The 23,268-nt window shown below is 39.0% G+C and overlaps 1 protein-coding gene across 1 annotated transcript in view; it reads right to left on the bottom strand.

Annotated features, from left to right (window-relative positions):
• LOC141326058 (uncharacterized) overlaps window positions 1–19,280 on the bottom strand; it is a 21,416-nt gene extending 2,136 nt beyond the window's left edge. Inside the window, exons 1-3 of the mRNA XM_073834760.1 lie at window positions 19,196–19,280; window positions 17,942–17,988; window positions 17,151–17,609 (exon numbers count right to left, since the gene is read on the bottom strand). Coding sequence (XP_073690861.1) covers window positions 17,151–17,609; window positions 17,942–17,988; window positions 19,196–19,280 — 591 coding nt within the window. The remainder of the gene's footprint in view (window positions 1–17,150; window positions 17,610–17,941; window positions 17,989–19,195) is intronic.
• Between the last annotated feature and the right edge of the window lie 3,988 nt (window positions 19,281–23,268).

The raw sequence follows: 23,268 nt of genomic DNA, 5'->3' as shown, positions 1-23,268 counted from the left end.
TATATTTATCATAAAGGCAGTACTTTAAGATGAGGCTCGCTTGTGAAAGCAAAAACGACTGGGCGGATGTGAAGTGGAAAGGAGGGATAATAAAACACACCAGACAGCAGTACAGGTATTTTGTTTCAATTTTGTAAACAAGAAAATGTTTATTTGCATAGTTAATTCCTGAAATGGTGGAAAATTTATGGAAAACTTATTACATATTGATATAAATATTTTTAGATGGCAAAAGTGGTGGTTAATAAATTACCACAAATACCTAAACCACTCAACATCCCACCTTCTCTGATACATATGGAGCAAATCAGAAAGGAGATGGCAGAGGAAATTGTACCATCCTCAGGTGGTGAACTAAATGACATCATGTCATAACTTTCTGTTATCTGTGACCCTATTTTAATATATCTGAACATTTTTAGTTTTCAGAAAGAGCCACTGTTGTGCTCTTTGTGCTTGCACAAAACCTGCTGGAGGTGGTTTGACTACTGATTGGGTATGTACTCTCATCTTACAAAAAAAGAGTGTGAAATATATACAGCAGAATATAAAAAGGTGAACGTACAATTGTGGTCAAAAGTTTACATACACTTTGCATAATCTGGACAAACTTGACAATTGAATAAAAATAAAAGAAATTTGGAAACTTCTGGTGGACTACCTTGAACACAACAAATGTTAACATATACTTCACAACACAATTAAATATATATATATGGGTCATTCTAGAATTGCGGGTACATTTCAAATTGAAAAAGAAGACAAAAATAGGATTTTCTTTTTATGTTAAACTTTTTTATTTTCATAGAACACACTTTAAATGTAATATTTTCAATATTTGCTGATCTTAAACTTTTAAGATTTTTTAAAATTATTCTTAAAATTAAAGTACGAACTTCTGTCAACTCTGTTATAGATAAACAGTTAACAAATGTGAAAAAATTTAACACACTGTCTGCCCTAAGAGAACTTCTGTCTTTTCATCAATTAATTCAACTTTAAGCCTGATAAATATTTGACTTTTTATTTTAGAGTAAAAAATATCAACACCTTTAACTGAAGCGTTGCCAAGACATTGTGCATTTTCTCTCAACATAGCCTTAAAAATGACTGAAATTCTACAACATTTCATGTAGTAAGTGTCAGGAAAATAGAGGCAGGATGCAAGTTTAACAGTTTATTAAGAAACAAGCAGAATGATGATAACAGGTGGTCAGAAGGCTGGTCGAGCCCCGGCAAGGGAACCAGGTGATGCAGGATCAGTGGACAACCGAGTGCAGGCGAGCCGTAAACCATTGTTTCTCAAACTTTTTTTCTCATTCCCCACTTTGGACAAAGGAGCATACACAAGCCCCACCTGCTTTTATCGCCCCGACAGAATGGTGACCAAGCCTGATTTTATAAATATTTTATTTATCTAAATAGCTTAGCTAGTCTACAAGTTTATAAGGGAATAAATTAGGCTAGCTAGATCGAAAAAGTGGTTGCACTGTTATAAAACCAGCTCAGAAATATGTGCTGACAGTAGTTGCTTCATGCAGGGGCGCCGCTAAGGCCCATGCCCTTTAGGGGCCCCCAGAGATCTGCTTTGGTCTGGTAGGGGGGGGGCCCCAACATCATATTTTGTCAAAGGGCCCAAAATTGCGAGCGGCGCCACTGGCTACATGTATAACTTCAGCTCACAATTGGAGAAAATAAAAGTGCTGTAGTTTTATCACAAGTACAAAGCTAAAATAAAAGTGTTGGCCCAGAGATACTTTACAGAAAGTAAGGGAAACAGCCTGAAGAAGAACGAGGGACCCATCACACATGATCATTACTGTTCTCCTCAGTGAAGCTTTTCCAAACAATCGATAGTAGTCTGTTTGGAATGATTCCAAAAAATAGGTCACAGAAGAGGTAGTGTGGTCACAAGTTACATACGTTGCCACAGGAACTGAAGAAGCACCCTTAATTGGATGTCTTACAGCCAGCTCATAGATGTAAAATGGACCTGATTTTCCCTTTTTTTTGTATGATGCTTCCTGTGGCATCAATGTACACAATATCTGTTTTACATCGCTGGTGGAACAGTCGTATTGATCTTTGTGACCACAGCATCACTCCTCGAGGATGCAGGAGCACCTTCTGGAGAATTTTTCCAGAATCGATTCTCTCCTCCACCATCTTCTCAAGACTCAAAACTTCATTTGGATGCCGCCGATTTTTTTTTCCTGCTGTTCCATGCTATATTTTTCAGCACGGCAGGTGTAGGGGCATTTTGTCTACATCCTGACTCAAACACCATGCTGTCGATTTCTTCAAGATTTTGCAAATGTAGAGCCCTTGGGAGTATGGATTCTAACAGCTTAGCAAAATTATGCCTTTCGTCAGCCCGCACAGGTCGCCGTCTTAGTTCTTCCAGGCTGTGGCACACTTCATCTCCCTGAAATGTGACTGCTGCTTTTAGGGTACTCTCATCAGTTACAGTGACCTCAATACAGACAGGACAGTCTGCAAATGTGCAGTACCCCAGACAGTGGAAAAGAGGTCCCCTTCGTTAGGACCCCTTGATCTTGACGTGGTGTCTTTTGAAGGCAATGCTACAGTAGGGGTGCACTGACTGTATGCCTTTGGCAATAACATTTGTCCATTGAAGATCTGTGAATTGAAATTGATTTTGTTTTTTTCTTAGGTCAATCCAGGTTTGGCTATTGATAAAAAAAAAAAAACATGGATGTCTTGGCAGTTTTTGTCCAAAAAAAGAGGTCAGCATCAGCATTCCCGTTGTCTGACGTAGTGTCACTGTGTTTGCCAGTGTCCTGTGGGGGCAAAAACAACACACGCACACGCGCGCACACACACACACACACACACACACACACACACACACACACACACACACACACACACACACATTGTGTCTGAAAGATGTTTTAATACTTTAATTGCTTTGAAATTGCAACAGAAATGATCTTAGCTAACTATTAATTTCTTCAAAATAGAAACTTTTTTTTTCTTTTCTACAACACACTATTTGAATTTTTTCATTACATTTCTGCATTTGGCAGATGTTTTGAGCCAAAGTCAGTCGTATATTAAAAAATGCTGACCAACTGGTATCTGCCTAAAAAAATACCCTTGGTAGACCTTTTGGACAAGGAGAATGGGGTGTGCGAGGAGCCGTAGCAGGGGCTGATCGTGAAAAACTGAAGTGAGGTCGACTCGGTCCAGGGTTTGGGTGAAATGGGTTTGTGACTGGGCCTGGTAATTCCCCGGACACTTCGTCACCAATTACCTGAAAGGTACCTTCACCACCAGTCATTAGAGCCACATTGAATTTAATTTACACTTTTAAACAACAAAAGATTTGGTTAGTTTTCCAGTCCTACATGATTACACATCTTATACATTATTCTCATCATTTAACCAATTCACGAGTTCGCCCTTACATCTAATCTGCTTGAGCGAGTATTAAGCATATTTTGGCGTGCTGTCCGGGGGAAGGGTTCCGGGCCGGAATACAGGCCGGACCCAGAGAACTCCCCCTGCTAGTGTAGGATAGAAACAGATTAGAAGTGGGGAGTAGGGGTGGTGGAGGGATGCCAAGAAACTGTCGCTGGATGGAGGGAAGACGGCTGGTAATATATATAGAGGATGCGCTGATTGAACGATTGGTTAAATGAGTTGCACCTGTGCCGAATGGGTTGATTATCTCTAATAAGCATATTTTGGCGTGTTTAGGCGTTTTTTTTATTTATTTATTTATTTTTGTTTTTTTTTACGAGTACGAGCCTCTGACCCGCAGTCGTGCCTTTGGCGAAAACGAAATTTTGTGTACTTAGTGTTTTTTTTTTGGTCATTTTTTCTCGTGCCAGAGACTAAGTCGATAACCATAACGATTTATTTTTATTTTATTTTATTTATTTATTTTTATAAATTTTTTTAATTTTATTTATTTATTTATTTTTTTATATATATATATATATTTATTATATATATATATATATATATATATATATATTAGCCGATTGGTGGAGGGACCCTCACTGCTTCCGAAGGGAGCTGCGGCTCTGCTGCACCGGAAGGGAGAGTCCCCCTTGCGAGGTGCGTCGGAAAGAAGTGCACCGGGAGGGAGGGTCTGTCCGCTGCCGAGTACGCAGCGTAACTCGTGTGACAGACGGAAGGCCCACACTGCGACCGAAGGGAGCCGCGGCCCTGCTGCACCGGGAGGGGGACTCCATTCCGATGCTGAACATGTAAAAATAGAGCGATTGATGGAGGGACCCTTGCTCCTTCCGAAGGGAGCTGCGGCTCTGCTGCGCCGGAAGGAAGAGTCCCCCTTGCGAGGCGAGGGTTGGCGCGTCGGATGGAGGGCTCCCGCTGCAACCGAAGGGGGCCGCGACTCTGCTGCACCGGGAGGGAGAGCCCGTCCGCCGTCGAGTACGCAACGTAACGTGTGACAGACGGAGGGCTCACACTGCGACCGAAGGGAGCCGCGGCTTTGCTGCACCGGAAGGGAGAGCCCCGTCCGACGCAGGATAGGCAATAAAATCGGCGATTGATGAAGGGACTTCTCACTGCTTCCGAAGGGAGCTGCGGCTCTGCTGCACCGGAAGGGAGAGTCCCCCTTGAGGGGAGCGTCGGATGGAGGGCTCCCATTGCGACCGAAGGGAGCCGCGGCCCTGCTGCACCGGAAGGGAGAGCCCATCCACTGATGAGTACGCAGCGTAACTCGAATGACAGACGGAGGGCTCACACTGCGACCGAAGGGAGCCGCGGCTCTGCTGCACCGGAAGGGGGAGCCCCGTCCGATGCTAAATAAGAAATTTAATTTGACGGCTGGTGGATTTTCTGTGACAATATGATTAAATTTAACATACAATGGGGTGGTTAGAGTCGACAACAAATTGAGGATACAGTGCAGATTTAGCTAGCGTCCCCAAATTGAAAGTAATAAAAGGGGTGTGATAAGGTTAAATTAGAGAAAGGAGGTTAAATGTCAATGTAGTAGCCTTTCTTTCTTGGTTTGTCTTTGTTTAATCAAATAAGCGATAATTTCGTTATCCAGAATGGGTAAATCTGATGCCGTTGAATTTAGATGTTATTGTGGTTTCTGAAAATCTCCAAGCCAAAGAAATTGCTTGGAGGATAAAGTCGAGTGACGTGTCGAGGAGCGGTTTAAAGGTTTCATGAGTTATGGGAATATGAGTTGCGAATAGTGAGGTACTGGGGTTGGCGATTGGCCCGCCTCCAGATTCAATGCTCTGAATTTTTTTATTTTTTTTATTTTTTTTTTAATCTGGAACTTGATGATATTAGGCCCAGGGGGTGGTTCCAGAGTGACAGCATTCAGTGGAGTAAGTAGTGGGACTGCTGTGAATAAAGTGTATCAAGGTTTAGATTGAAAAGAAGGATGAGAATGAAGATAGGGCGGTGCTGTAACAGTTTGCGGAGGCAGCCTCGCGCATGGATTAGCCCCTGGTTACTGATAGGGAAAAGGAGTAGCAGGAGGGTAAGAGTAAGAGGTCTTGAGCGGCCAGCGGAGGCAGCCTCACTCTAGCGTCTGCTGCTGGAGATTGAAGGAAAGGCATGGGAAAGATAGGAGGAAAGCCATGATAGCGTGCAGTGTGAGGAGTGGCCGAGTCTGGGGCGCGGCCTAGGCTTGCTGATGGCCTGCTGCATCCTGATGCTTAAGAGCCAGAACTTGACCTGGAGAAAGACAACATTGATTTTGAATGAAGTAGAAAGCTGTGAGGGAGAGGAGCATGGGCCGCAATTGTCAGGGAGGTAGCCTCATACTTAAATAGGGCTAGTGTCTGCTATGGGAGCTGGATGCCACTGAAAAGAAAGAGGTTATTAGTAACAGGAGGAAAAATCCTGAGATGTGTGGGCCTAAGTTGTAAACAGAGACAGCCTCATGCCTCCTTCAACGGGAAGCGAGTACGGTTTGTGACATCTTGAAGAGCCTGTGTAGCCTGCACAGCAAGTGAAGGCGGCCTCGCACTAGCGTCTGCTATGGGAGCTGTAGGCCACTGAAAAGGAAAAGGATTAGAAGTAACGGGAGGAAAAGACTGAGATGTTAAGGCTTGTTGCAAGCGGAAGCAACTTCGCTTTTGTTTCGGCTGCTGTAGCTGTAGGTCACTGAAGCTTGAGATATGCGGAAGAAAATGCTGGAGAGTCCTGCAGCCTGCACAGCTTGCACAGCTGGCGGAGGCAGCCTTATGCTTATTTTAGCGGTTTTAACTTTGGGTCATGGGAATGGGGAGTGGTGCTATGATACATAGCGATGTTTTACTTCTACGAAGAGCAAACATTTCTTCTAAAACTTTGTCGGCTTTTGGTCATCATAGATACTCATAGATGTCTATTAATTCTGAACATGAGTGCTTATAATCAAGTACATTATTTATTCATTTATCGTTCTGTCTATTTGTGGTGGCTGTGCATTATGACTTTATTTATTTATTTTTAAATATTGTGTTTTGTACGAGCTCTCCCTCGCATTATAAACGTGACAGTGAGAATGTACGTTGAATAATGCGCCCAGGAATAAACATGACAAAATCATAATCAAATTTGTTAAGCTTATTTCTTAAATTTATGCATCGACAGGAGAAGTACAATTTATTCTTTGAAAAATGTGCATTTGGATATAAATGCTGTAATAATTTAACGGAGTAAATTGAGAAAACTGATTATTTTGTAAATTGATTATTTTGTCAGTGGTCAGCAGCCTGAATGACCATATATATTACAAACAAGTAAAATGTGTCTTTGTTGATTATAACAACACCTTGAAAAACAGAAAAGGTAAGTGTCACGGGTGACAAAAACGCTCAGTGAGCGGAACCTTTTTTTCACTGACGAGGTACGAGTTTCCAGAGGGAATGATTTGGGTGCGACACATCTCACTCTAACTCCGGGTGTGGGAGAAACATTGGCCGGCCTGATTAGCGCTAACACACGGCAGGTGTGTGTGCTTCATGAGACAGACATAAAAGGACCATTCAGAGAAGCTTCTGGAGAGTTCTTGGGGAGAGTCTTCGGGGAGAGTTTTCTGGGAGAGTTTCCTGACGGGTGTTTTCCTGGGGGGAGGGTTTGCATTCGGGGAGAGAAGTTGGTTGTGCCAGGGCAGCTCCAGAGACAAGCTTGTTTGTGGAAATTCGTCGGGAGTGGAAGTCGTCCATCAACGTCTACTGGATGAACTTATTGATTGGATCTCTGCTGGGAAGAGAGAGAGAAAGTTTAGTGAATGGATTCCATCTTTCCAACATTTAGAAAGCTTGAAGAGGATACAGCACATGTAGATCTTACTGGTGGGGAAGCTATGTGTTTCAGAGTGCGCTGAAGAGGAATCGAGAACGGAATATCCCCGACGTGAGTGGAACGGATGGATTGAGGCTCTGATCAGCCCTATTGAGTGAGTGAATTGTAGTGCTTTTGTCTCATTGATATACATGGATTCATTGCTGTGGATTTGAAGTGAACACGAGTGTGGTGTGTCTTTGCTGAGAAGTGGCCCAACCCCTGCTTACACGTTTGTGGAAAGAAATACTATCAACCTCTCGTCTGCCTGAGCCTTGTGAGTATACAGCTATGCTGGTGAAATAATATTAACCTCTTCTCTGCCTAAGCCCTGTAAGTTCACAGCTACGCTGGCGAAATAATATTAACCTCTTCTCTGCCTAAGCCCTGTAAGTTCACAGCTACGCTGGAAGAAATATTATTAACCTCTCGTCTGCTTGAGCCCTGTGAGTATACAGCAATACTGATGAAGTACAGATAACCTCTTCACTGCCTGAGCCCTGTAAGTTCACAGCTACGCTGGAAGAAATATTATTAACCCCTCGTCTGCTTGAGCCCTGTGAGTATACAGCAATACTGATGAAGTACAGATAACCTCTTCACTGCCTGAGCCCTGTGAGTGTACAGCTACGCTGGTGAAATATTATTAACCCCTTCTCTGCCTGAGCCCTGTGAGTGCACAGCTACGCTGGTTAAATACTATTAACCTCTTCACTGCCTGAGCCCTGTGAGTGTACAGCAATACTGATGAAATACAATTAACCTCTTCTCTGCCTGAGCCCTGTAAGTTCACAGCTACGCTGGAAGAAATATTATTAACCTCTCGTCTGCTTGAGCCCTGTGAGTACACAGCAATACTGATGAAGTACAGATAACCTCTTCACTGCCTGAGCCCTGTGAGTGTACAGCTATGCTGGTGAAATATTATTAACCTCTTCTCTGCCTGAGCCCTGTGAGTGCACAGCTACGCTGGTGAAATACTATTAACCTCTTCACTGCCTGAGCCCTGTGAGTGTACAGCAATACTGATGAAATACAATTAACCTCTTCTCTGCCTGAGGCCTGGAAGTATGCAGCATCGCTGTGAAGTAAGCTTTTCAACTACTGACTCCCTATTGTGCACCGACGGAAGTATCCTGTACTGAGAGGAATCCTTACCTTCTTGCTTAATGCCTAAGTTAGGAAGTATGCAGCATTGCTGGTGAAGTAAGCTTTTAAATTACTGTCTCCCTATTGTGCACCGACGAAAGTACCCTGTACTGAGAGGAATCCTTACCTTCTTGCTTAATGCCTAAGTTAGGAAGTATGCAGCATTGCTGGTGAAGTAAGCTTTTAAACTACTGTCTCCCTATTGTGCACCAACGGAAGTATCCTGTACTGAAAAGGAATCCTACCTCCCTACCTACCGTCTGAGTCCTGAAGTATGCAGCATCGCTGGTGAAGTCCGCTGTGGACTACTGTTCAATTACTGTGCACTGACGAAGGTATCTACCCGTAGTGGAAAGAGGACCTGGAAGACGTTGAAGTCCATTACATCTGTGCCCGTTGATAAATTGTGTTCAATAAAGATTGTTATTCTTTAAATCATTTTCTGTCTGTTTCGTCCATCTGTTGCGGGCCTGTGGTGTCGGCTCCTCGCGGTGGTGGTGTGTTAAAGACAGGGGCGGCTGGTCATTCGATTCGATTGAGTCTGCCCCGGTGACATAAGAAGCATTATTTTAAACGAGGGCAAACGACAGGAGCAGACCTGTAGCAGAACAAACTTTACCCTGAGATTGTGTATGTGTGAAAAAGTCTAAAAACCGGCAGGTTGCTAGTTGAACTCAACGAAAACATTAATGGTTGCCTTATGATGCGCCTTAGTTGTTAGTTTGTCACTTCAAAATTCTTAATTTAAGAACACAGTTGAACGTATTTTCTATAATCTTTATTTTATTTAGCTCGGAGTACAATGTGTAATTTAAAAAACCCAGCTACAATGCTACTGAAACATCACACACAGAAAAGTTTGGGAATTTCATTTGTGTTCTAGTTACGAAATGACATGAACATAAATTATGCATCGCATTGTTTATCGGCTTTTAGCAATAACTGACCTGCCTTTAGCGACTTACCCAGTGGTGTAGTAATGCCTGGAGAAGTGGCCATACGCTTCATTTATGAATTTCGTTTCTATTTGAACGCATTACTGGCTCCTTGGACTAAAATGTTTACAGAGGTTCGCTGGTTTAAGAAACTTTTGATAGTAAAAAATCTTATTAGTTTTCTTTGTAAGGTGTTGTTTTCGTAGTGATTCAAATAGGGAGCAGCCATATCACCCTGCAGCCCAAGATCGGTTGCTCATTGAAGCTAAGCAGGGCTGAGCCTGGTCAGTACCTGGATGGGAGACCTCCTGGGAAAACTAGGTTGCTGTTGGAAGAGGTGTTAGTGAGGCCAGCAGGGGGTGCTCACCCTGTAGTCTATGTGGGTCCTAATGCCCCAGTATAGTGATGGGGACACTATACTGTAAAAAGCACCGTCCTTCGGATGAGACGTTAAACCGAGGTCCTGACTCTCTGTGGTCACAAAAAATCCCATGGCACTTCTCGTAAAGAGTAGGGGTGTAACCCCGGTGTCCTGGCCAAATTCCCTCCACTGGCCCTAGTCAATCATGGCCTCCTAATAATCCCCTTCCATTAAAATTGGCTATATTACTCTCTCCTCTCCACCTGTAGCTGGTGTGTGGTGAGCGCACCGGCGCCGTTGTACTGTGGCTGCCGACGCATCATCCAAGTGGATGCTGCACACTGGTGGTGGTTGAGGAGAGATCCCCCATATGATTGTAAAGCGCTTTGGGTGTACGGAAATACACATGAAAGCGCTATACAAATGCATCATTCATTCATTCATTCAGGGAGCGGGCGTATTAGGCGCAATCATCAAATACATTTCACAAGCCGGCGCCACAGTCCTGACTGCATTATCACTGTCTTTAGCGAATATTTACATTTATTCACATTTGACTGGATGTGGTAGACTGTCATGATTTTGGCTAATGCGGGATACTAACGTTACTGAATAATGCACATCAAAAGGGGTTTTAAATAGTGGGTATACGCCGTATACCGTCCACTAAACCACTGGACTTACCTAAAAATAATTAACAACACGGCCCGTCTCTCGCTAGCGACTGCTACAAGGGCTGGTGGTCTGATTACATACAGCGCTGCGGCCGGAAAAGGCAGTGGTGAATAGTTGAACCAAAGCGGGAAGCGAGTCGGGTTTGCTGCGGTGAGAAGTAGGGCGCGACCCAGGCTTGTCTGAGGCTTGTCGCTGCGACCCGACGCTCAAAAGCCGGGTCTCGTGCGGTACTAGTGGTGTCGAGCGAGGCGAAGTGAATCTGAGGCCGGCAGATTGCAACGGATGATCCAAAAAAAAAACCCGGTACAGGTTTAGTCTTTGACTGTGATATTTTGACCAACGCCAAACCGAATGCCAAGAAACTGTCGCTGGATGGAGGGAAGACGGCTGGTAATATATAGAGGATGCGCTGATTGAATGATTGGTTAAACGAGTTGCACCTGTGCCGAATGGGTTGATTATCTGATCTTGCTCCTCCTGAACCTTGTTTAATCAAACATCATTAAAAACTGTTCATATAAAAGTAATTTATATATTTCACTCTTTATAATACTCTTAAAATATGTGTAGTGCATGAGACCCATGAGACAAATCTTAAACCCATCAGACCCATCTTAAATATAGCAACATTCTCACACAACCAGTAAGCTAATCACCAGGGGGTCTACCCCCAATCTTTAACACCTAGATGCAGAACCAGACCTCTGGTAACCATAGCAACCAATACCAAATCATCAAGATAAGACTCCAATTTGTGTACGGTTTTTGAGCAACGTTGCTAAGCAACTTTGGTCAATGTTTCCACCAACATGCAACTAGGTGAGACACGTGGACCCATGACCAATCCAGATAGAAATGTGTTACCCATTCTCATTGGAAAAGGCCCAAGAAACATTGCTAAAAAAGTTTCCTTGTAAGTCATTATCCTCGGTGTATAAACTTATATTAATTGATCGGTATAAACACACTCTATATGGTTGCTTAAATCCGGGGGGATGGGTGTCGTAAAATGACAACAAACCTTAAAAATCCTGGCCAAGTTGTCCACTGTAATGTCATCTTCTCGAAGTACTGCAGACAAAGTGCCTCTTCTCAATGAATAAGTTGTTCCAAAAGACATCTTGCACTACTTGTGACCGCAAAAATAAACCGGGCCAATTTATGTCACACCCCTGGACAATTTAGTTGGTTTCTCCCATCTCCCCCGCTGCTCTGTGTATTTTGGTTCCTGCTTAATTTCCCACACCTGTGAATCCCAATCATTGTGTCTTTATAAGTTTGTGTCTTTGCTTTGGTTCTTGTCGGTCTTTGATGTTTATTGATTGTTTTCCCCTGGTGGTTCCTGTGTCTGCCTGTATTCCGTTGGATTTATTAAATATTCGTCTTTTACTACATCGTTGTTCGTGTGTTCCTGCCTGATCCGTGACAATTTAAGCTTCTTCTTCTTCTGTTCGTTTAATCGCGGATTGCAATCATGACATATCAGGTGCATGCCACCACCTACTGTATTGGAGTATATAGCATGAATTATACCTTTTTCTTTATACAGCAGCAAAAAATAATAATACATGAATAAATAAATAACTAAATAAATTAATAATAATAATAATAATAATAATAATAATAATAAAGTAGCATAGGTGATAATTAATAAATAATAATTCCTACATTCTAAATCCTCTAATATACCTCTGTATCCTTCAGATATTCCACAACATCCTATCCTGTACATCTTTAATCCCTTCTCCTGTTGTTCCCAAAATACCCTCAAGGTTCCATTTCCAATTTATAGAAGCAGTATGTAAGAAATTTATTTTAGTTAATCATGAAATGGCTCTGACATGTCACTAGACATTAAGAAATCATGTTCATTTCACTTATATCACTGTCAACAGTGGTCCGGCAGGATATTGTCATTTAAAAGTGAGAGTTGCAGTCCACAACTGATGTTTATGTTTACATTTTGCGATTTGGTCTGAGGCTCCGCCCTTCAGCTATCTTTTTTTTTCTTTATTATAACAACTGAGACATTTACATTATATCACATTACATGCCAGGGAGGATTCAGAAATTAAAGACGTATAAAGATTTAAATCGGCAAGAAAAATCAGAAAGAAAGGCTTACGCTTACCAAATTTACATCTGTATATAAAATATTTAAACAACAAAATATAATTTACTTATTTTCTGACATTTATTTTGGCTAAGTAAAATATGTCATTTTCAGTTTTTTAAGAAAGTAATTGAATTTGTTTTGTAAATTGTTTTATGGTGTTGTGCAAGTGTTTGGGGAGTAGCTGTGCTGTTCTTTGTTGTGTAATGTAAATTTGTAAGTATTAATATTTACATTTTGCCAACATGAGATGTGTAAGGAGCTGTGTGACATTGAATTTGTGTTTGTGTTGTATAAGGAATCTGTTTGGTAGATGTGCTGTTGTTTGTGATTATATACAGAGAAAAAAGATGCATGACAAGGTTATATATCTTTATATAATGAATGTTAGTTTTTTAGAAGAATTGATGGAAGTGAAATGAATCAACAAAAAGAGAATATAGTCAGTTTTGTTCATGGAAGTTTTTATAAGATTTAGAAATGAATTTATATTTAGCAGATAATGATTTTATGTTTAAATATAAAACTGGGTGATACTATTAGAAATATAAGAAATGTATTGGTTATAACTGTGGTGTTTATTAATTTTTTCATGAGAGCTGCATTTGTAGGATAAAGTCATCAGGAGAGGCGAAATTACCGCAAAATATCATAAATAGTGTGTTTGCTTAGCAGGCACTCATGTTTAAAAATACAATATATAATGCAATATAAAGGGGATTGGTTTTAAATATATTTGAAAATTATTTATTTAAAGTTATTTGTTTCTATATTAGTTAATTAGAGTTGTGCACGGGTATTGTGTGAAATGTTATTATTTTCAGCTTGAGGTCATGTTTTTTATGACAGATTATTGGTGTAGTACTTTTTCAGCTATTAAAATAGATTTGTTTTGTATGTAATAGTAAAGTGATTATATTTTGTTTCGTTATTTTATTAATAAAATTTAGAAAAACGTTTAGAGCATTTTTGTTCATTATATATAAGGTTTTCTTTTTAAGTAACGAACTAGGTTAGTGGAAGATTGATTGTAGTTTGTTTGATTTTGTCTTCTGAAATCATTACGAGTTGCGTAAAATAAGATCTATAGATAGAGGATTATGACCATATTGAATTAATTTTTAGTGGAAACAATTTCAAATATTCCATTATTTTTGTTGGTAAAGCTAAAAGTATAAGGATCTGTAAAGAGTGTACTTTTGTACATCATAAACATGAATTAATATAGGCTTTGTAGTTTTAAATTATTGTTTAACATCTGGAATCATGGATGGCAGTTGTTCAGCAGAGTTTATTGTGATTGTTATGGAATGGATTTTGAAATAAATGATGATGAAACATTAAGTTGTGAAAGCTTATTTGCCTGCAATGGAATTTGCGGTCACAATGGAAGCGATGCGGTCGCGACACGCACGCGGTGTGAAGTGGTCGTTTTTTTTTTTTAGGCGAGTTTGCACCGGATCGAGATAAAAACATGTTAACTTTTCAGAATGTCGCAAGGGTATCGCAGGTCATGTGACATGAACCAATCAATCAGCTTAAAACTTTCCTTAATAACATTGAAATCACAGCAAAGTTGGAGAAAAGGTTTTATCTGTGCAGGAATAATCATTTTTAAATAAATTTAATTGTAGAGCTATTGGCAGCGATTTTTAATGCTTAGCGTTTTCCACGCCTTTTTAGGTGTTACGTGAACGGCTTTTTGCACAGTAAACATTAATTGATTAATTATTTATTATTTCTCCACATTCTTGGTAATTAATTTTGTTGGTGTTTGACGAGATGCGCAATGTGTAACATTGAGTTATACTATAAACATTAAATGATAGCATGTTTGTTCAATAAGAAAAATAAATTATTACATTTTTGAGTAAATATTTTATCAACTTAAAAAAAATAGCAAAACAATTGTTGTTTATATATTTTAAGTTGTTGCTCTTATATGTAGATTATTTATCGATTAATGATTATAAGGATATAAATAAGAAATACAATAAGGTAAAATATTAAGGTAGTAGAAAGAGAATGGGAATATAAATATTTAGTACCTAAAGGTTTTGTAAAGAAAAAGTTGAAAAAATTTAAGTATTCAGTGCAATTATGAAATTTAGGATTTGTTTTTCGCTGTGTATCAGTGATGGATATTCCAGTCCGGTTAGTGGCAGCAGTGAAATTAACTTTAGTTTGTCACCGCCTTAAAGTATCAGTAGATAAAAAGATCCATTAGAGTTCATATACGAATCGGAAGAGGAGAGGTGCTAAGTCATCATGGCTACAGGTGGAAAGAAAAGACCAGCAGAAACTGTTGATGAGAAGGATGTGCTTATGGATTTATTCATAATGTGACGTTAAGGCATTTTTGAGGTGCAACTCTTTGCACTTTATAAGTAGTATGCTAAACAAATGCAAGAACCATTATTTATTTTTTCTATGAAAAAGAAGGCGAGAGATGACATGAAAAACGAGTCGCCTAGTTTTTTTAGTATCAGGCAGACTGGCTAATGTCAAGTATACATGGCTGGTGAGATGCTGCTTTCTGAGATTTTAACTCGCCATAACACTGCACAACACATTCCTACAGATTCACCAGTGTGCGAACACATGAACAAGAACACATGCTCTGTCGTGGAGCAATAAAAGCATTCTCAATGAAGAAGACATTAAAATCTTGAGAGGCAGATTTCCAGATGTCAAAATAAGACTTTATTGAACAGAGCAACAAAGCCGGGTCAGCGATCGCCGCATCTCCGTCTCTGTCTGTCCGGGTATCCCTTCTTATACCTATCTGCGCTACCAAATTTGTAGTTCCGTTTTTTTCTTGGTTATGCCTGTCTGATCCCCCACAAATATTTATTGGTCCACCTGGCCCATTTTTTAATGGTGGGTTTTGGTTTAGTCAGCCATTTTTTAAAAGTAAGGCCCCGTTTACACGAAGGGAAAACGCAGATATTTCCCTGCGGTTTGGCCTCTCATTTACACGAAAACCCCATTTTTATCACAGAAAACGATTATTTCTAAAAACTCCGGCCAAAGTGGATAGATTAGAAAACGCCGTTTTCACGTTGTAGTGTGGACTGTGAAAACGGAGGCTTTTGAAAATGATGACGCATATTTATAGTCATGTGACGCATATTGTACCAATAGATATCTATGTTTACACCAGTAATTGTGCCTGTGCTATTCACACACTGCTGCTAAAGAGATTTACCTTGTACACTCTTCAAATTACAGTCCTAAAATGATGACGGAAAATTTACTCACAGTTGCTGTCCTGCAAAACATGACGACAACTGCTTTTCAGATAAAATATGAATGAGCGTGATATAGACGCGTCAGTGGATAATGAGATATTTCTGTAAATTATCCCGCTAGAAGAATTGCGTGAAAACTTATTACGTCTGTATAATTTTGGAGGCTTTACGCATGCGCAGTAAGGCGAATTTGATGTTTTCCTACGTTTCAGTGTGGATGAGAAACTTTTGGAAAACGCTTGGAAACGCTAGTGTGGACGGAGAGCGTTTTAAAATTAAAACTCCGTTTTCAAATGTATCCGGATTAATGTAAACGTAGCCTAAGTTTTATTCCACCCCCTCCAAGTAGTTGGAGGCGGTCTCATGGGTCTCCAATTAGTCTCATGGGTCTCCGACTAGTTGGAGGTGGTCCCAAGGGTTATATATCAAACCTGTTTACATGTATCTGTCATATTTTGGAAGTCACCCAAAGTTCATTGGTTCATTTTAAATTCACTGGTGCTTCCCTATAGCAGGCACCTGCAGTTCTATCTGTGTTGATGCAGTTTGATCTGTGTTGAGACATCTAGTATTATAATACTCAGTATTTTGATAGATATTGATTACTGTTATAGCCATACATCATTAGTTTGAGCATAATAATATCATATTTGAGTAGAATAGCAAAATATATATTTTTAGGATACACAATAGCTCTAGTCAGTCTCATGAGGCTTCACACAATGTTCAGCACTCAAAAAATACACACACAAAAAAAAATAGACACATTCAGCTTTTCAAGTTGAGGTAGGGTGCTTTGTTGCACAGGAAAGCAGATGATCCTCTACGAGGCTCAATTCAACCCAGGCCTCTATGAGAAAAAAAGAGAGGGGAAAAGAAAAAAAGAATAAAATAATTAAAATTTACCCATGTGAATATGTGCAATGTAGGGCTGGGCGATTTGACCTAAAATCAAAACCTCAGTCATTGCATGTTCGTGTAGCGCAGACGTGGTAGTATGTTTTTAAGGGGAAAGTATTAATACCAACCTAAATAACCAACATGGAAAAATTATTTTGGTTAGAGGTGCTAAATTTCGGTTTCAATTTCTTTTCAAGTAATCATCCAGCCCTAGTACAACGTGAATATACACACAAACAGTATGCATTTTTATAAACGTACATAGTTATTTACAGTATCTTACAGAAGTGAGTACACCCCTCACATTTGTTATAAAAATATTTTAATATATCTTTTCATGTGACAACACTGAAGAAATGACACTTTGCTACAATGTAAAGTAGTGAGTGTACAGCTTGTTTAACAGTGTAAATTTGCTGTCCCCTCAAAATATCTTAACACACAGCCATTAATGCCTAAACCACGTAATGCAAGTGAACCCTGAGGTTTCCTTCTCTTGAACAACTCTTTCCACAGTGATGACACATGAAAGGCTTTTCTCCCATGTGAGTTACTACATGAGTCTTAAGATGTTCCCTCTCTGTGAAACTCTTTTTGCACTGATGACATTTAAAACTCTTCTTTCTTGAGTGAATCCTCATGTGATTATTAAGGTTTGTGTTGTGTCTGAAACTCTTCCCACATTGATCACATTTAAATGGACTCTCTCCATTGTGACTTCTCATGTGAGTCTTGAGGTTTACTTTATACGTGAAACTCTTTCCACACTGAGGACATACGAACGGCTTCGTTTCGGTGTGAATGATCATGTGAGTCTCAAGAACTCCATTTCGTGTGAAACTTTTTCCACAGAGTTTACAAATGTAAGGCTTCTCTCCAGTGTGAACTCTCATGTGGACAATAAGATTTTTTTTCTGCGTAAATCTCTTTTCACACTGAGGGCAGGCAAAAGGCTTCTCTCCGGTGTGAGTTTTCATGTGGGCCTTAAGGTTTTTTTATTTGTAAAACTCTTTCCACACTGAGGGCATATTAATAGCTTCTTTTCAAAGTGAATTTTCATGTGAGTCTTAAGATCTCCATTTCGTGAGAAACTCTTCCCACACTGTTGGCAGCTGTAAGGTCTCTCTCCAGTGTGAATTCTCATGTTAGAATTAAGATTTGTAGTTTGTGTTTTTATATTTTTTTCTGGTGAGGAAGTCTTTTTATTCTGTGAGCAACTAATTGATTTTTCTTCAGTTTTGAAATCATGTTTCTCATTTTGATCTTTCTCTTCTGTTTCATTGAGTTCTTGACTCTCCTCTTTCAGTGCCATCAGGTCTGAGGTCAAATAAGAAAAATGGAAGTTAACAGCAGTTTAATGGCACAAAGTAACACCAAAACATTTAGACTAGTGCTGTCAATCAATTAAAAACTAACTATTTGACTATAAACAATTTCATGTTAAATCTCCAAATTAATGTGAAACAACATAAAGATTTTACATTTAAAATATGGGGCTTATTGGCATCTTTTCACCAAGTAGCCTATTGTTAAAGGAGACCAGTCTCATTGATACAAATACTGCTACTGATCTGTCTCTATTAAATGCATTTCCTTCCAATTTTAGCCAGTAATTATAGCCATAATTAAAACGTTATTTGTAACATATATTGTTGTGCTTTTGTAACAATTACCATATAATTATTAAAAAAACACCAGCTCCTTTAAAAAATATAAAAAAAAACATAATCTGCCATGTTTATCTTCACGCTACAGAATTTAAAAGCAGCATTGAAGTAAGAAATAATTTCTAATCAAACCCACAAAAGTAACTAAGTACATGTAACATCATTATGTATTTAAAATACAAAATATGAGTAACTATTCAATTAACAACCTGCACTGCTAGTCAGGACTCCCAGGAGGAAATCAGAAAGCCAAGCATTATGGAAATACAAATAAAAAATCATGTAACATCATAGTCCAATGGAATTTTTTGTTTACTTGCAACTTGTCTCTCCGATCGGCTTGAAAAAGCATCTTCAAGTAAGCCATTTTCAGTCTTTGAAAACTAGTGCTGTCAACACTGTTTTTGTTGTTCTATATTTATAACATATGGTGTGTTTAAGCAACTCTTAAAGAAGAAGTGTGCTGTTTTCCTGAATATTAGCAGGATTGCAAATGTGATGCTGACTTTATTCAATTCAAAAGACTGAGACTTCTTGAGAAAAAGTGGCATAACAGGTCCTCTTTAACTCCCATCACAGCACAGATATTGAGCTTATTAAAGTTGCATTTATATTCTAGTGCTATTGGACCATATGGCCACGCACAAGTCATGAGTGTTGGACGCAGTGTTAAAACCTGCCGATTTCCGAGGCAATCACTTTCATGAAGTTCCGTGCCAAAAACATGGACTCCGGGGAAGAGATCATTTTCTAATCAGAAGTAGGTATTGTTTAATGTTACACTAAATAACTTTTTTTCTGTAGAGCTGGACATTTTAATAGGGATCAAATGAGTGACTTTGAGGATGAAAACCAACCTGTTTGTTCCTCAGTATCTTCATGTTTGACTCTGAATGTTTCTTCAATCTTGATGTCTTCACTCTCCTCTTTAATAAATGCCATCTTTATAATAGTGTCATGTGGATCTCTGTTGATTCAGCAGGAGTTTTACTGTGTTTGGTAGAAAGAAAAATCAATGCAAACTAAAACTCTGGGTGTGTTTCTGAATAAATCATTTGTTTGAAAAACATCAATTGAATAAATGATTTAGTAATAAAAGCGTGACTTGTCATTTGTAAAGTATTATTTCAGTTATTTAAATAATGTAATATTTTTATATTAAAAATGTTATATTGAAAAGATTAATTTCAAGTGTAATTTATGAATGTAATGTTTACCACTGAGCCTCAGTGTAGAGCTTAGATTGGGCCCAAAAAATTAAACCCGATCCTACCCGAGCCCGTGCACCTTGTGTCCGAGCCCGACCCGGTCCGACACATTAACTGTGATTATGAGCCTGAGCCCGATTTAAATCCGACTACTTTTTGCAACAAGGATGAAGCATGTAAACTGCATTGTTTGTTTATTCAGAATGGATCGACATTTATGTTGTCACTGCCCACCACTTGTTGAAAATATTTCCATACCTCCGACTTTCCTCCAAACTTGCTCAAAGTTAATTCCCCCGTTTTAATTTTTTTCTGTACGTCTTCAAGCTCCATGTTGCACCTAAGCTATACACATACACAATACAGCACAACTGTATCAGCTCCCTAGTTTAGCAGTCAGCACACTTGTAAGGGAGTCAGTCAGAAAGTGAGTGTTAATGGACCTAATAAAAGAACACAAATTATACTCAATGTTTACATTTGTATTAAGATTGCTATTTAGCATTTGCTGATTTGTAGATTATATTTATAGGATTAAACTTTTATTTAAAAAAAAACATTTGCTATTTATTTGCTTATTTATGAAAACGTGCAATTGTGTGTAGACGTTGTCATTACACGTGTTTGTTTTCATTGCATTTGCAGTGTTTTGAGCAGCAGATGTCGTCAGTGTGCAGCGATTCAAATCAGTGAATCATTTTGTGAATCGATTGATTCAGTTGACTCGGAATTTCGAAAAGATCCGTTTCTATCAACATTACTGACAGTGTCCGAATTCTTTAGGAAAAATGATTCACTATATAGGGACTACGTGTCACTAAATAAAGAGTTACAGTGGCTAACAATTCATTTCACAATTCTGTAAACAAGTTGTACTGATTTAAACACTTTAAATTGTTAAGAGCACACACCTTTCTCCGTTTGAATCCCAGATGCAGGAGCGCGCCGCAGCCTTGTGACGTCACGTACCCAGAACAAAATAAAAGTCTTGTTCGCAAAAAATCAATATAATTTAAGATTACAAAAGTATAAAATGGTACAGCTGTATCTATACCTAGGATAAACTGAAGGGATCAACTGTAGATCTATCAAAAGTCCAAAGCTACTGATACTAAGTATCTAATTTTATATCTAATTAATACATCATAACATTTGTGATATTCTCAACCAAAAAGAGAAATTTAACTATTATGAACTGAAATGGAATCCTTATAACAATGAATTAATCTTATTACATCTTAATTTCTCCCCAGAACATAAAGAAAGTAAATCAGAATTAAGCTATTTTTTTTTTAATTAAAGGTCAATTACTGTAAATGATTACATTGACTGGGGTTTAGTACAGTTGATTTTGACTGTCTGAATAAAAAAAAAAACTTTAATTAAAATGGTTTAATAAATGATTAAATAATTTATTTCAAATGTTAATGTGATTTACATTTTCACAGAGTATCTTTATTAAAATAGGCAGACAGTATAATACCCTGTTCTAAAATGTGATTATAATATAAACAAGTTATCTATTACTGCAAACTGATTTACTTACAACTCAATTCCATTAAAGTTTATTTGTATAGTGTAAGAGCCAGTTATGTGTAATTCATTTGTGATTATAATTTAGTTAAAAAGGATTAAAATATGGTCAATTTATAATAATTGTATTATCTAAAATGCATAGTTTAATAATTATTACAATTTAAATAACTTTTTTGGTATTTTTTGGCTTTCGGCAGTAATACGTAATGATGTCATTAGTTTGTACGTTTAGGTCAGATTGCAGCTATAGACGCTGGAAGCAACACAGTTTTTTGACCGAGCTATATCGAGTCTATTGTACCTTTGTATTTTTGTTTTGCATTTCTTCAGTAAATTCCTTTTAAATGAAGATTCGGTCTTACTCGCGTTATTTCAAATACTGGTTGTTGGACTAGCTGCAAAAGTGGTACATAAGGATGTGCACGAAGGGTGTGCCACTACATTAGTCAAAAAACTCGCTAAAAAATATTCGATGGAATCTCGCTGGATTGCCTGATAATACTGCTCGACGAACAAGGGAGTTCGCGAAAGGAAGTTAAGAATGAAACTGGTCATTCACTGCAGCATCCTCCAGGAAAAGGTATTGTAAAGTACTCTTTATTTTTGAGCATTGTGAGGAAGAGACGAATATGGATGCATGAAGAATTCCCGCGTTCGGAAGAAAACGAAAGTAAAAAAGTCTAACCATATGGACAAGAATGTCAGTGCGCTGAATCTCTGCCCCTGTTAGAACGCGCGTGAGTGGCAAGAGTGGATTCGGTCAATGTGGAGTTGTGTGATTATAGAAAGGTTGTTTGCACTCGGTTCTTTAAGAAAGGCAACATTGAAGAAAGTGCTTTAAACTTTGTGCACGCAACATGAGTAATAACTCCGCGATAAGTGAGATGGCTGATGAAGAAGAATATACATGTGGCGAGGATGGAGTGGAGCAGGGAAGATCACGTAAGCTAACAGAGAAAGGTTTAGAGGAGAGATTGCAAAGGCTCATAGCAAAAAGGAAACGAACTTTCCGAGCTCTATCAGGCCAAATGAAGGAGATAGAGACAATGAGGAGGGATACTCAAAATGTACAAGAAGTGAAGGATATGTTGGAAAGTGATTTTGAGCAGTCTCTAAATGAGTTCATTAGGCTTAACAAAGAAGTTGGCAATTTGTGGACTGAAGATGAAAAAATGTTTGACCATGTTGATTGCTTTGAGCCAAAAATGGCACTACTTAAAGACTTCATGAGAACAATTAAAAGATGGGTTGCAGATGTGCAAGAATCCATGGAGAAGGAAACCGAGCATCCAAAAAAACATGATGAGATAAGTGAACATCAAGAGGCTGTTTTACCAAGTGACAGTATTTCCCAGATAGGGGTCAGCAGTGCTGCCAAGGCTCACTCAAGTGGATCTCATGTGAGTTGTACATCAAGCACTTCACGTTTATCATCCACACGTGCTAGACAGGAAGCAGAACATGCTGCTCTGCTGGAACGTGCATCAGCGCTGAAGAAAAAACGAGAGCTTGAATTCGAAGTAGCAAGGATAAAGCAGCAGTTTGAGTTCGAAACAGCCAGAATTAAGGTTGAAAAGGAAGAATTAGAGATGGAGACTGCACTAGCTGAAAGCCAAGCAAAATTAAAAGTGCTTAAAGAATATGAGAGGTCTGAAGATGGTATGGGTAGTTATGCATCAGTGCGTAAATTATCAAGTGAGAACGTGAAGAAGGAAAGAGTCAGCATTACGCTACCGACACAAGCTAATGTGAATGTTCACGTACCAGCACAAGTGCATCACTCACGAGTACCACAGCAGCCACAACCAGTCTCTCATCAAAGTTTTAGAGCTCAGACTAACAGAAGTGATGACATTTTGACAATAATGCAAAAGCAGAATGTAATTACTGAGCTACTAGTAAAGCAACAACAGCTTTCTCAGTTGCCGACAAAGGACATCTCTGTGTTCAAAGGTGACGCGCTCCAGTACAAATCCTTTATCAGGGCATTTGAGCATGCAATTGAGCAGAAGACAGACAATGATCAAGATAAATTATACTTCTTGGAACAGTTTACAGACGGTGAGCCTCAAGAACTCGTTCGTAGCTGTGCTCACATGACACCTAGCAAAGGTTATCACGAGGCAAAGAAGTTACTTCATAAGCATTATGGGGATGAACTTGTGATTGCCAATGCATACATTGAT

This window comes from Garra rufa, chromosome 2, assembly GCF_049309525.1.
Source record: "Garra rufa chromosome 2, GarRuf1.0, whole genome shotgun sequence".
NCBI lineage: Eukaryota > Metazoa > Chordata > Actinopteri > Cypriniformes > Cyprinidae > Garra > Garra rufa.
Note: the sequence above shows the minus strand (reverse complement) of the source record. Positions and strands in the feature narration are given on the sequence as shown.